The sequence below is a fragment of the Geotrypetes seraphini genome, chromosome 4 (assembly GCF_902459505.1).
Source record: "Geotrypetes seraphini chromosome 4, aGeoSer1.1, whole genome shotgun sequence".
In the NCBI taxonomy this organism is placed as follows: domain Eukaryota; kingdom Metazoa; phylum Chordata; class Amphibia; order Gymnophiona; family Dermophiidae; genus Geotrypetes; species Geotrypetes seraphini.
Window position 1 is genome coordinate 146,036,605 of NC_047087.1, and position 14,746 is coordinate 146,051,350.

Genomic DNA, 14,746 nt, shown 5'->3' on the forward strand with positions numbered 1-14,746 from the left:
TGATTGTTATGTAGCAGTTTTTTTCAAATTTACATCTACTGTCTTTATATTTTGCACAGTATTAGAGGATGTGTCACTGTTTCTGTGGTGTTGCATTGTACGCAGTCTGGTTTCTTGGTTCAGTTTAACTTTTGTCTAATTTGTAAAGTGGTGATTGTTATGTAGCAGTTTTTTCAAATTTACATCTACTGTCTTTATATTTTGCACAGTATTAGAGGATGTGTCACTGTTTCTGTGGTGTTGCATTGTACGCAGTCTGGTTTCTTGGTTCAGTTTAACTTTTGTCTACATAGTTCTATTTTTAGTTTGTGATTATTCCATATTGGGCGAGGGTGTATCTGTCTGTGTGTATGAAAAAGACATGGCTTTCTGTTAGCAATGACTGTACAGGATCAATTCACTGTGCAGGATCTGGCTTGTTTAGTTTTACATTGCGTGTGTTGGTGTTCTAGTGCTCACAGCAGTGTTTAAGATGCTGCCTTTTCCTAGGTGCACCCTTGTTGTGTGACTCAAGGATTATTACTAAAAATATCTTTTTTATATAGAGGAGGGGGTTATTAAAAAATGATCAGCACTGGCTGTCATATATACTAGGTACGCCACTGGATTTAATGACCCTATTCTAATTTTACTGTTGATGTAGGTGTTGTCTCACACCACCCACCCACCCCCACACACACTATAAAGAATTAAATTAAAGTTGTATTAACATCAAGCAGCTTTCAAATGACATTATAAGCAAATAAAAATAAAATATTTTTAATACATTGCTAATTATTACCTGCTTCTTTACCTAAACTGTATTTTCATGTTCAGGCTATTTTAAGCCTTGTAAGCGTCCCCTTAAGCCTTACCTGGTGGTCTAGCGAGTTTTCAGGGCAGGAACGATCTTCCCACTCTCCTGCTCCGTACAGATCGCACACAGGAAATGGCTTGAGAGACTACGGGAGCTCAAGGCAGTCATTTCCTGTGAGCGATCTACACGGGGCAGGAGTGTGGGAAGATCGCTCCTACCTGAAAACCCACTAGACCACCAAGTAAGGCTTAAGGGGGGGCATTCAGGGATTAAAAAAGCTGGGGAAGCAGGGTTTAGGGGCAGAACTGGTCCAAATATTATTCATGTTTTTTTAATATTTGCAGGCCGGCTCTGCCCCTAACCCCTGCGAATACGGATGGGGAAGTGTACAGCAAAAAAAACAATCACACAGGTCTCCTTCAAAGCTCAGTAACACCTCTCCATAAATTATGTGGAAGAGGTCTGGAAGTGGGGATAGCAATGTTAACTTACCGTTAACAGTTGTTATCCTGGGACAGCAGGCAGCTATTCTCACTAATGGGTGACGTGATCCAACGGAGCCCCAATGCGGACGTCTCACAAGCATTTTTGCTTGAAGAAACTCGAAGTTTCGAATCACCCGCACCGCACATGCGCGAGTGCTTTCCTGCCCAGACCAGGGTGCATCTCCTCAGTTGGTTGGGACATGAGAATAGCTGCATGCTGTCCCTGGATAACAACTGTTACGGTAAGTAACATTGCTTTATCCCAGGACAAGCAGGCAGGTATTCTCAATAATGGGTGACCTCCAAGCTAACCACAATTGGATCGTGGGAGAGTTGGCAACTTAGGAGAATAAATTTTGTAATACTGTTTGGCCAAACTGTCCATCCCGTCTGGAGAAAGTATCCAGACAATAATGAGAAGTGAATGTGTGAACCGAGGACCAAGTGGCAGACTTACAAATCTCCTCAATCGGTGTCGATCTGAGGAAGGCTACAGAAGCTGCCATTGCTCTGACCTTATGGGCTGTGATTTTACTGTGAAGGGGTAATCCAGCCTGGGCATAGCAGAAGGAAATACAAGCCGCCATCCAGTTGGAGATGGTACGCTTAAAGATGGGACGTCCCAACTTGTTCGGATCAAAGGAGATGAAAAGTTGAGGAGCAGTTCTGTGTGGCTTGCTGCGTTCCAGGTAGAAAGCCAAAACACGTTTACAGTCCAGAGTATGAAGAGCTGATTCTCCAAGATGAGAATGAAGCTTTGGAAAAAATACAGGAAGAACAATGGATTGATTCAGATGAAATTCCGACACCACTTTGGGGAGGAATTTTGGATGAGTGCGAAGGACCACCTTGTCATGGTGGAACACTGTGAAAAGTGGATCCGCAACCAATGCTTGAAGCTCACTAACTCGACGAGAAGTGAGGCCAATGAAAAACACCACTTTCCAAGTGAGATACTTCATATGAGCCTTGTTAAGAGGTTCAAATGGAGGCTTCATGAGCTGAGAAAGGACAACATTGAAGTCCCAAACCACTGGAGGCGGTTTGAGGGGGGAATTGACATGGAAAAGTCCTTTCATGAATCTGGAAACCACCGGATGAGCAGAGAGAGGTTTCCCTTGAAGATGCTGGTGGAAAGCAGCAATTGCATTAAGATGGATTCGTATCGATGTAGAGAAAGGTGCAAAAGATAATCTAAAACTGAAGACAAGGAGGAGTGTTGTGGCTCATGATGATGAGAAAAACACCAAGCAGAAAATCTAGTCCACTTTTGGTGGTAGCATTGTCTAGTACCAGGCTTCCTTGAAGCTTCCAGGACATCTCTCACAGGTTGAGCAAACTGGAGAGGGGTTACATTGAGAGGAACCAAGCTGTCAGGTGTAGAGACTGCAGGTTGGGATGAAGTAGAGATCCCTGATGCTGTGTAAGCAGCGATGGAAACACTGGTAGAAGGAAGGGCTCCCTGCTGCTGACTTGAAGTAGAAGGGAGTACCAAGGTTGTCTGGGACACCGTGGAGCAATCAGAATCATGGTGGCATGGTCTGACTTGAGTTTGACTAGGGTCTTCTGAATGAGAGGAAATGGAGGAAACGCATATAGAAAGAGATTCGTCCAGTCCAGGAGGAATGCATCTGCCTCGAGGCGGTGAGGAGTGTAGATCCTGGAGCAAAAGTGAGGCAGTTTGAAGTTGTGGGGGGCTGCAAAGAGGTCGATCTGAGGTGTTCCCCACTGAGAGAAGATGTGATGGAGGGGCGTTGAGTGGAGGATTGACTCGTGAGGTTGCAGCAGACGACTCAAGTTGTCCGCCAAGGCATTGTCCGCCCCCTGAATGTAGACAGCTTTGAGGAAGGTGTTGTGGCGAATCGCCCAATCCCAAACTTTCAGAGCTTCCTGACAGAGGGAGGCCGATCCCGTGCCCCCCTGCTTGTTGACATAATACATGGCGACTTGGTTGTCCGTGCGAATGAGGACCACCTTGTCTTGAAGCAGGTGCTGGAAAGCGTTGAGAGCACTGAAAATCGCCCTGAGTTCCACGAGATTAATGTGGTACTGGTGGTCCATGCTGGTCCAATAACCCTGAGTGCGAAGGCCGTCCAGATGAGCCCCCCAAGCATAAGTGGACGAGTCGGTCGTGAAGACTTTCTGATGGGGGGGGGGCGTTTGGAACAGCAAACCTCTGGATAGATTGGAGGATAGCAACCACCAGCAAAGAGACTGTTGCAGAGCACGAGTGACCTGGATGTGTCGGGACAGAGGGTCGGATATCTGCGTCCACTGATATGCCAGGGTCCACTGGGGAATCCTGAGGTGAAGTCTGGCAAAAGGAGTCACGTGAACTGTAGAGGCCATGTGGCCCAGGAGAACCATCATGTGTCTCGCCGAGATGGACGGGCAAGAGGACACCAAGTGGCAAAAATGGAGGAGAGCTTAAAGACGTTGGGGAGGGAGGAACGCTCTGAGTTGAGTAGTATCCAGAACAGCTCCGATGAAGGGAAGAGTCTAGGAAGGTTGTAGATGTGATTTCGGGAAGTTTATTTCGAATCCCAGATGTTGCAGTAACCAAATCGTCTTCTGGGTCACAAGGACGATTCCCTGAGACGTGGGATCCTTGATGAACCAATCGTCCAGGTAGAGGAACACCTGGAGGCCGTGGTTCCTGAGCGCTGCGGCCACCACTACCAGGCACTTGGTGAAGACTCTGGGTGATGAGGCCAGGCCGAAGGAAAGTACTCGGTATTGAAGATGAAAATGTCCCACCCTGAATCTGAGGTATTGACGCGAGCCCGGATGAATGGGAATGTGAGTGTAGGCTTCCTTGAGATCCAGAGAGCATAACCAGTCGTTCTGCTCGAGGAGGGGATACAGGGATGCCAGGGTCAACATGCGAAACTTTTCTTTGACCAGAAACTTGTTGAGGGCCCTGAGATCCAAAATGGGGCGCAGATCGCCCGTCTTCTTCGGAACAAGGAAGTACCGGGAGTAAAAACCCTTGTTTTGTTGGGCCAAAGGGACTGGCTCGACCGCCCCCAGCTGTAATAGGGCCTGAGCTTCCTGAAGAAGAAGGGTGGTCTGGGTCAAGTTGGAAGGATACTCTCTTGGAGGATGTTCCGGGGGAACTTGATGGAATTGCAGGGAGTATCCCTCCTTGACGATGGAGAGGACCCAGAGGTCGGAGGTAATCGTCATCCATCGATGGTAAAAGTGGTGGAGAAGACCTCCAATCGGTGGTAAACTTGAAAACGGCAGAACGACAGAAGTTATGCCCTCTTTGAGACAGTCAAAAGGGCTGAGGAGCCTTAGGGACAGCAGACGATTGTGGCTTCTGTTGTTGCTTTTGAGGGTGCTGCCTCTTAAAAGGCTGACGGATGGGCGGAGCCTGTTTAGGTGGGTAACACCGCTGGTAGATCAACGGTGGGCGTGATGGACGAGGAGGAGCAGGCTTGGGCTTCGGACGGAGGATGGACTGGAAAGACTTCTCGTGGTCCGAGAGCTTCTTGGTTGCCGCCTCAATGGACTCATCGAAGAGGTCGGTACCAGCGCATGGGACATTGGCAAGCCTGTCCTGAAGATTGGAGTCCATGTCGATGGTTCTGAGCCACGCCAGTTGGCGCATGGCCACCGAACACGCCGTAGCTAGAACCGAGAGCTCAAAGGAGGACTGCATCATCTGCAAGTGGAGTTGGGATAGTGACACCAGAACCTCCTGGTACTCAAACTGTGCTCCAGGGTCCAGATAGGGCATGAACTTCTGGAGGACAGACAGGAAAAATTTGAAATATGTGATGAAGTGGAAGTTGTAATTCAGAACTCTGGAGGCCATCATGGAGTTCTGGTAAATTCTCTTGCCAAACCGGTCCATAGTCTTGCCCTCCCTGCCAGGTGGAACGGTGGCGTAGACCTGGGAGGGGTGAAACCGCTTCAGAGAGGACTCCACCAAGAGGGATTGGTGGGAGAGTTGGGAACCGTCAAACCCTTTGTGGTGTACTGTGCGGTACCTGGCATCCAATTTGCCCGGCACAGCGGGGATGGAGTAAGGTGTTTCGAGGCACCACACAAAGGTCTGATCCAGTAGCTTGTGTAGAGGAAGCTTGAGGGATTCAGCAGGTGGTTGAGGGAGATGCATCGTCTCCAGATACTCTTTTGAAAATCTGGAACCTGTGTCCAGTTGGATGTCCATATCAGCAGCCATCTGCCGAAAGAACGAGGAAAATGATAGCTGGTCAGCCAGAGCAGGGCCTCGAGAAGGGCTCGAGGACGTCGAGGCCTCAGGATCCAATGAGGACGGGGATCGTGATGGTGAGATAGATCCCAGTGAGTCCTCGAGCTCCGGTAACGGAGGCGGAGAAGTAGCCGGTGTGGAATACTGCAGAAACGGCTGTTTGCGATGGGGCAAGGCATGTCTGGACGAGTGCCTCGATGAATGCCTCGATCGATGATGCGAGTCGTGTATGGACCTCGGCCTCGAAGGATGAGGCGAGTGTGTCTTCGCTGAGGCCCCCAGATAGTGGGTGGGGCTGGAGGCTGTCGAAGCAGGGATGGATGGCTGGAATCGCCCCGAGGCACCCGTAGAGGCTCGAGCCCCTGCATCGGGTGGCTCAGCTCCAACGGAGGCACTCGCAAAGACTCTACTCCTTGCATCGAATGAATCGGTTCCAATGGAAGCATGGGCAAAGACTCTGCTTCTTGCAATGCATGCACCGATGCCAGACCAGACACTCGCAGAGACTCTGCTCCCTGTAGAGAGTGTGTGTATCGCTGAGGCACTGGAGGCGGCTCGACCTCGCAGGAGGCCTCCGCGTGCCCAGGCTGGATTTGAGAGAGAAGTTTCGGCCCTATTGTGGTGAAGAGCTCAATGAATTGCTTCTCTAGCAAGGTCTGGAACGAAGCCGGCAAGGATGGATCCGCATAAGCAATGGGACCACCTGCTCGGGCCTCGCGTACTTTGGGGGTAGTGTGTGAGTGCTTGGGCTTAGAAGCCTTGGGCACTTTTAGCACTACCGGTGGGATGGGCTGCTGTGCTACCTGACCTGAAGAGACCGAGGAAGGCATCGCAGCGGGCGCTGGAGTCGAAGCCGGCACGAACGATGCAGGCTTGATGAAACTCGGCGCCGCAAAGGTGGAAGGCAGGGGAGCGGCGGAAGAAGTCGAAGGTGAGGGGCCCTTCGATGAAGACTGCTCCGTCGAGGACTCCATGAACAGCGATTCCCACAAAACGCAACGGCGCTTGTAAGCATGTGTGGTGAATGTGGAGCAAGGCCGGCACAATTTCGGAAGATGTTCAGGCCCGAGACACCGAACACAGTGTCGATGAGGGTCCGTTAGTGAAATTGCGCGCTGGCACTTGGCACACTTTTTAAAACTGGTGATAGTCAAATATCATCAGAGAATAACAAGCTTTTATTAGTCATGACAGGGGTTGCCATTCAACATATAACCAACAATTGGAAGAATCACAGAAACCTTAGTTATACATTTTGGTGGAATACATTATGTCATATATTTAAAATGGAACGAGCAATAGCAATACAAAGAGGGACTTATATTAACTTTATAAAAATATGGGGGCCATTGACAGAATATTGTAGTGAATAGTCATCACTTCTTCTCTTCTTCTTTTCTTTTTCTTCTTTTGGCACACCAAAGGGGGGAGAGTGTTGGGAACAATCTTACATAATATGTTCTATAATATGTGTATATTCTGATTGAAAATAAGATGAAGGTTGGGAGGTAGGGGGGGTTAAATGTATCATTAGATTTTTATGTAGTAGATATCAGAGCTATTGTGTAATAACTTGAATTATATTATTTTGTGCACTTGTCAAATTTGAAAATGAATAAAGAATTATTAAAAAAAAAAACAAAAAAAAACTGGTGATAGGCCGGGACATAGGCCAGAAAAGCTCCGCCGCAAGATCGAAGCCGCGGGGCTGCGGCCACGTGGCCTGCCCGGTCAGACGGATGGAAGACATTTTTTTTTTTTTTTTTTAAACAAGAAAGAAAGACGAAAATCAGCGATTAAGAGAAAAATAACCCAAAACCGCGGACCTTAGAAGGCACAAGTGAAAAATATTCACGCAGAGAGTCGAAGACGGACTTCTCGGCTCCGCGGAAAAGTAAGAACTGAGGAAACGCGCCCTGGTCTGGGCGGGAAGGCCATCGCACATGCGTGGTGCGGGCGACTCGAAACTTCAAGTTTCTTCAAGCAAAAATGCTTGTGAGGCGTCTGCATCGGGGCTCCGTTGGATCACATCACCCATTAGTGAGAATGCCTGCCTGCTTGTCCTGGGATAACGCATCTATTTCATATCCTCCGTGAGACCTCAGGAAGAAACCTAGTGATCAAAACATTATTAGAGGTGCTGTAGAGCCATTTCTTGTATGACTGGATGAGCTATATTTATCTTTTTTTTTTAAGTTGTTTAAATTCATGCAGAAATAAATGGCTAGATTGAACCTAATGACTTAAACCTCTATACCATTTGAAAGAGGGCAAATATCTAATTATTCCCTTCTAGAATTGGATACTTCTTAAATTCAGTAAAAATATTCTGGCACAAGTGTCAAACCTTAAAAAAGGAAGTCATATTGAGCATTGGAAAATAATAATAATTAACTAATAAAAATAGTACACATTTAGGGCTCTTTTTACTAAGCCGCGATAGCGGTTTTAGCGTGCGCAGAATTGCCGTGCGCGCTAGATACTAACGCCAGCATTGAGCTGGCGTTAGTTTTCCTGCGTAGTGTGGGACTTTGTGCGCGCTAAAAACGCTAGCGTACCTTAGTAAAAGAGGGGGTTAATTTTCCCCACCACCAAATTTCCCCATCCCGCCCCACCCGGATACTTTTTCATGCCACCCAGCTGGAAAAAATTTCTGGGGAGAATATTGCACCTGGGCATGGTTGCTTTAGACACCGGCATCTCCCGAAGTACTGCATGTGTAAGCACGAAGAGGTGATCAAACAGCTGAAATTAATTGGTCACCTCCAAGTAATGAATTAAAATTCATTGCAAATCCAGAACTTTCAATACTATGTTTTCTTCGCTCCCATAGGTGTGAAAGCTGGGAGTCGCACCTCCTTGTTCATGTGAAAGCTGGACACAACTTTCAGTAGGAAGGAAGGGACCGTACGAATTGAGACACTAGCCTCTGAGATACGAAGAAAGGGTTCTTTACAGGACAGAGCCTGCAGCTCCAATACCCTTCTCGCTGACATCACAGCCACTAAGAAAACTGCTTAACTGTTGAATCAATCAAGGACACCTCCTCCAAAGGTTTATAAGGGGCCTTTGCAAGTGCCCGCATCTAGTCTCCTTCGTTGTTGCTTTTGTGCCTTTCACTGTTGTGAAGGCAGTTTCTCCTGTTTGTTTTCTAACTACAGGTCCCACTATACACTGAGCTATGGAGCTCAGTGTTGAGTCAAAGAAGCGGGACTCACAGGAGAGAGGTATTTCTATCCAGGCTGGGTTTATTTTCCAGAGGTCCCCGAGAGAAAAAAAGAAACTTTCAAGTTTTCCCTAGAGATAGGCGGAGGCAGGCCTTGGGAAAACAGACTGGTGCCTGAATGTGCTTGGCTGAGGTAAGCCAAATTCATTCTATTTTGTGTGAAGCAAACAATAAAACAAAGTGTTTTTGTTTCTGTGAAAGGTTTATGTGTGTTAATTGCTCCCAGCAAGCCAGGCTAGCTTGCCAAACCAGGCTGATCTACCACATGCACATTGTTTTCTTTTGTAAATATTATATAACATAAAAAATGTTTTTTTTTATTTATATACCGCATAAGCTTTACAGTTCAAAGCGGTTTACAGGATTAAAAAACAAGGCAACAGAAATATCGCAAATAATATCAAGTAAGACAAATTAAAACTTATAGCAATGGAAAAGTAAGGATGGAAAGGAATGGGAGAGTTTACTCTATAATGAGTGAAAGAAGTTATTAATTTTAGATCTTCTTTGAACTTAATTCCTTCCTATTATGTTGATCATTGTTTATTGATGTTCAATAAAAATCATTCAAATATAAAACAGTAAAGCTTATACCAAAGTTGCATGTACAAGCCCTTTCAATTATTTACCCCAAAGTCACCAATACACTTTTACTGGTGCATTGTACCATTCCTCTTTGCACTCTTTGAAATTCTTGCTTCACAGGTTTATCAACCCTTTCACTCCAAGCACTCTGAGAACGCTTGTTTGCTTGTCGATTCTGACCTGCAATCCTTTTCTTTGCAAGAGGCTATGCATAGAACTTTTTTTGATTGCTGCACCAAGACAGTGAAATTAGCTACCAAGGACAATAAGGCTGCTGAAATAACTCAGCATTTAAAAGAGCTTTAAAATGCTACCTGTTCAGAAGAGCATATGAATATGGGATAGAACTTGGGTAGGACCTGATTTTGAGTTGTTGACTCTATTTGGACCATTTTTTTATTGAAGTTCCTGGTTCCATATAAGTATTTTATTTTGTACATTGTTTTGTTTGTACTTTTAATTATGTATGTTTTATTGAACCCTGCCTTGGGTAAAGGTTGGATATAAATAATAAACCTATAAAGTTTAGAAACATCACTGCAGCAGAGAAAAAACTATGCAAGTCAAGCATCCTTACTTGTATATCTGTATCCTTCACAGGCTCAAGAGGCTCAAATGTAGTTGCTGCACTAAGTGACTCCAGCCGCTGGGAGATATGTGATATATCAAGTCCTCTGGACCCAAGAAGAACAGATCTAGTGGAGCATAGAAGAGATTTAAAAAATTAAAAAATAAAATTAAACAAGCTGCAAGTGTACACAGGTACCCTAGCAAAACATAAATCAAACAGATTTGTATACTAATTTATCTATGAAAATGTGGAACCTACGAAAAATGTACCATAATTGAGCATGTCATTAGGGACGCGGCAGAGGAAATTAGGCCAGTAGAAGAGCTGAAGCAGCGTGTTTACTGTGCCTGGGATGCTGCTGGAGCTGTGAGGTTTGTCGGCCGTGTAGCGGTGGGAGGGTCAACAGGGGTTTCTGGTGTGCCGGGAAGGGTCGGCGGGGGGGTAAAAACATGCTGCTCAGGGGGATGGGAGGCAGGCAGGCAGACTGGCATGGGGGAGTTCAATGGAAGGGGGATGGGAGGCAGGCAGGCAGGCTGGCATCGGAGGGGGGGTTTCAATGGAAGGCAGGCAGGCTGGCATCGGGGGTGGGGTGGTTTCCATGGAAACATGCTGTTCAGGGGGATAGGAGGCAGGCTGGCATGGGGGTGGGGGGTTCAATGGAAGGGGGATGGAAGGCAGGCAGGCAGGCATCGGTGGGGGGTTTCAATGCAAACATGTTGCTCAGGAGGATGGGAGGCAGGCAGGCTGGCATCGGGGGTGGGGGTGGGACAAAGTCTGGAAGATAATGATGAGGACATAAGGAGGCACTGGGGGCACTAAGGACATAGAAATGGGCACTGAGGGCACTAAGGACATAGGATGCACTGAGGGCACTAAGCAGGACAGAGGCACTGGGGGCACTAAGGACACAGGAAGGAGGCACTGGAGGCATTAAGGACACAGTACGCAGGCACTGGGGCACTAAGGACAGAGTACGCAGGCACTGGGGCACTAAGGACACAGTACGCAGGCACTGGGGCACTAAGGACACAGTACGCAGGTACTGGGGGCACTAAGGACACAGTACGCAGGCACTGGGGGCACTAAGGACACAGTACGCAGGCACTGGGGGCACTAAGGACACAGTACGCAGGCACTGGGGGCACTAAGGACATGGGAAGAAGGCACTGGAGGCATTATGGACACAGAAAGGAGGTAATGGGGGCACTAAGGACATAGGAAGAGGTACTAAGGACATGGGAAGGAGGCACTAGGGACACTAAGGACATAGGGAGAGACACAGACAGAAAAAATGACAGAGAGGCAGCGTGCAAGGAGAGACAAAGAAAAAAAAAACCCAGACAGACATCTACTCTAGCACCCGTTAATGTAACGGGCTTAAAGACTAGTATATATATAATTGCAAATTAAACTTAAGATCTTGGAGTTTTCTTGCAATTATTTTACATTAAGATTCATATTACAATATACTAGAAATATGTACTGACAATCTGACAAAATAAATGAACAGAACTATCCCAAGGGAAGATTAGGTACTTACCACGGTAATCTTCTTTCTAGTAAATAGGGATATCATTCCTGAACTCCTGAGTAGTCAATCCCTTCCTGCCTCTGATCACTCTGGGCTGGGCTGTCCTGTAATGCCTCAGTTCGTATCAAAGAAGATGGTAAGTCCTAGAGAGGAAATATGAGTAAGGGGTACAGGGATACTCCCCGAAAAACAACTGTAACTTAGTAAATGACAGCAGATAAAAGACCCGAATGGTCCATCCAATCTGCCCAATCCATGATTAAGTTCAATTGACTTTGTTCATTGATATTTCTGGGTTATAGAGTGTAGCAGTCTGCCCAGTAATATGCTTAGGTTCCAACTTCTAGAGTTGCCGAAGCTCACTCCACGCTATCTAGACCATCCCAAATCACTGGAGTTCCCATCAAAGCCCTCCCCAGCCCATCCTAAGCTGAACAGCCATATGCAGGACACAAACCATTCAAGTCTGCCCAGTACCAGTCTTGGCTCTTCCAATTATAACCTTCATTTTCTGATTAGAGACCCTCTGTGTTCGTCCCACGCTCTTTTAAATTCTGTCACTGTTTTCTTCTCCACCACCTCCCTTGGGGAGGCAAACGCTCATAACTAGGTACATCAGAAACAGAAAACCTGTGAGAGAATCTGTGGGACCGCTAGATGATCAAGGAGCAAAAGGGGCGCTCAAGATAAGACCATAGCGGAGAGACTGAATGAATTCTTTGCTTCGGTCTTTACGGAAATGGTTTTCAAGGATGATGATGCTCAGGAACTAAAGAAATCTCAGTGAATCTGGAAGATATACTAAGCTAAATAGACAAGTTAAAAAGTGATAAATTGCCTGGACCAGATGGTATAAATCCCAGGGTACTAAAAAAACTCATACATGAAATTGCTGACCTGCTGTTAGTGATTTGAAACCTGTCGCTAAAATCGTCTGAAATACCTGAAGATTGGAGGGTGGTAATGTTACACCGATTTTTAAAAAGGGCTCCAGGGGAGATCCAGGAAATTGCAGACTGGTAAGCCTGATTTCAGTGCCAGACTCAGTTAAAAATCACTGAAGGGGTAATAAACTCAACTAATTCGTTGTTGAGTGACTAAAGGTACAACTACAAGTCTTGAAGAAAGTCTCTCCATTAAGGTCAAAAATGAATTCAACCCAAATTTAATTGCATACTAGATATTTGCATATCTAGTAGAACTCTGCTCAGAGACATGAAGGCTGAATACTCCGCCTCACCACCCAATCATCGCAGTGTTCAATGCAAATTCAAACCAGTACTCGTAATAGTTCATTATACTATCACTAGCTACTCGAGTATAGAGAAACGTCTCTTAAATAACTTGAAAGTATATTGAGGGGAGATCCAAGATGGCCGACGGTCCCGGACGCTGAGCAGCACGCCGGAGATTTTCTGAAAACTTTTCAGAAAGGAAAGAGTTACTTACTCAGAATGCCGAAGAGGAGAGGCCGCAGCGCCGCTGGAGCCTCGCGGCGTTCGGCGGTCCCCTCGTTCGGCAATATTGAAGAGCTCCTGCGTCGGATGCAGGATATCCCGGCAGCGTCGGCACCCCCCCCGCTGGAGACGCCTCAGAGAGGCGGAAACGAGGTGATCTCCTTGGGGCTAGAGACTACGCTCAGCCCCGACGCTAGGGCACCTCCCCCACCTCCTCAGGTTACCAGCTCCCCACGAGTGGAGGAGCTCCCGGAAGGAAGCAAGCACCTACCCTCGGAGGCCAGGAAAAACAGAGAGGGGAGCGTGGAGATGGACTCCCTGAGTTTTCAGGTGAGTCCAAGAAGTACAGAGGATTTGGAAACATCAGGGATCATTTCAGCCCAGCAGAAGGATTGCCAGAATCAACTGATAACCGGTGAGACTATTCAAATTCCCAATCTTTCATATGTTATTGAAAAACCCAGAGAAGTAACACTGGACTCAATCTGGGATTTAGTTGCTGACCTAGCCAAGTCTGTTAAGCCCCAGCTTTTGCAGCTGGAAAATAAAATTACTCTTCAAGAAAATGATATAAAAAATATAAAAGTTGAGGTTGATGAATCCAAGAACTCAATTCTGAATATACAACAGGAGTTAAAAGCATCAAAACAGCTTAATGAAGCAATGGTAAAAGATAACACAAGTTTGCGCAGAAAATTGGAAAATTTGGAGAACTTTTCTCGTAATAATAATCTCCGTTTGATTAATTTTCCTAAGATAGCCTCTGTGACACCTAGAGATATGATGAAACGTTATATGGTAGAGATTTTGGGTATTCCAGAGGATACATTACCACCACTTACTCAAGTATATTACTTACCAATGAAAACTACTAAATTACCACCTAAACAACAGGAGGATAATCAACCACTTAATGTTTCTGCAATCTTGGAACTTTCGGACAGAGAGCTAGCATCTCCGGCAACATTGCTTCTCACGGTGGCCCTTGCACCAGATAAAAACTGGTTGCTTAGAATGTACTTTAGGAATAAAATGAAAGAATTTCTTGGACATAAAATATTAATGTTCCCAGATTTGGCACGGGAAACCCAGAGAAGAAGGCGAGAGTTTCTTTTGATGAAGCCAGGTGTTATATCTCTTGGAGGGACCTTTTTCCTACGACACCCTTGTAAATGTGTAATACAGTACCATATGAAGAAATATGTATTCTTTGAGCCATTCCAGTTGACAGCTTTTCTGGCAGGAACTCGACTGGATGAAGGGAAATCAAGAGAGGTCCAATTGAATAAATGATATCCTTCCTCAGCTAAGGGACTTTGTTTTCCTAATATTTGATTTGATTTTCGTCAGCATCTGTTAATATGTCCGCCTCATCCATCTTGGATCTAATTTTGAGGACTTGAGCTGAATTTAAGCTAAACATTTATTTTATTTAGTTGATTATTATGTATTTTACCTATGAGTATTATTTTTCTGCTTTTCTTCAACTTTCTGTACAAGTGGATACTTGATTTATAAAATGTAAAATTTGATAAATATAAAATAAAAAAAATAAAAAAAAAGAAAGTATATTGAAAATACTGAAACTTAACTTAGACCAGTGGTTCCCAAACCCTGTCCTGGGGGACCCCCAGCCAGTCGGGTTTTCAAGATATCCCTAATGAATATGCATGAGAGAGATTTGCATATAATGGAAGCGACAGGTATGCAAATCTCTCTCATGCATATTCATTAGGGATATCTTGAGAACCCGACTGGCTTGTGGTCCCCCAGAACAGGGTTTGGGAACCACTGGCTTAGACGGTCTCTGTCACGCCCTGCTAACACTTCTGCACCAAACCAGGTCTCTTCAGTTCTAGAAAAGATTCAAAGAATA

At 45.8% G+C, this 14,746-nt stretch overlaps 1 protein-coding gene across 7 annotated transcripts in view; it reads right to left on the reverse strand.

Moving 5' to 3' along the window:
• Positions 1-14,746, reverse strand: part of NUP93 (nucleoporin 93) — a 757,735-nt gene that overhangs the window by 662,135 nt on the left and 80,854 nt on the right. For all 7 annotated transcript variants that reach the window (XM_033940752.1, XM_033940756.1, XM_033940750.1 and 4 more), the window contains one exon: positions 9,889-10,006. In XM_033940752.1, coding sequence (XP_033796643.1) covers positions 9,889-10,006 — 118 coding nt within the window. The remainder of the gene's footprint in view (positions 1-9,888; positions 10,007-14,746) is intronic.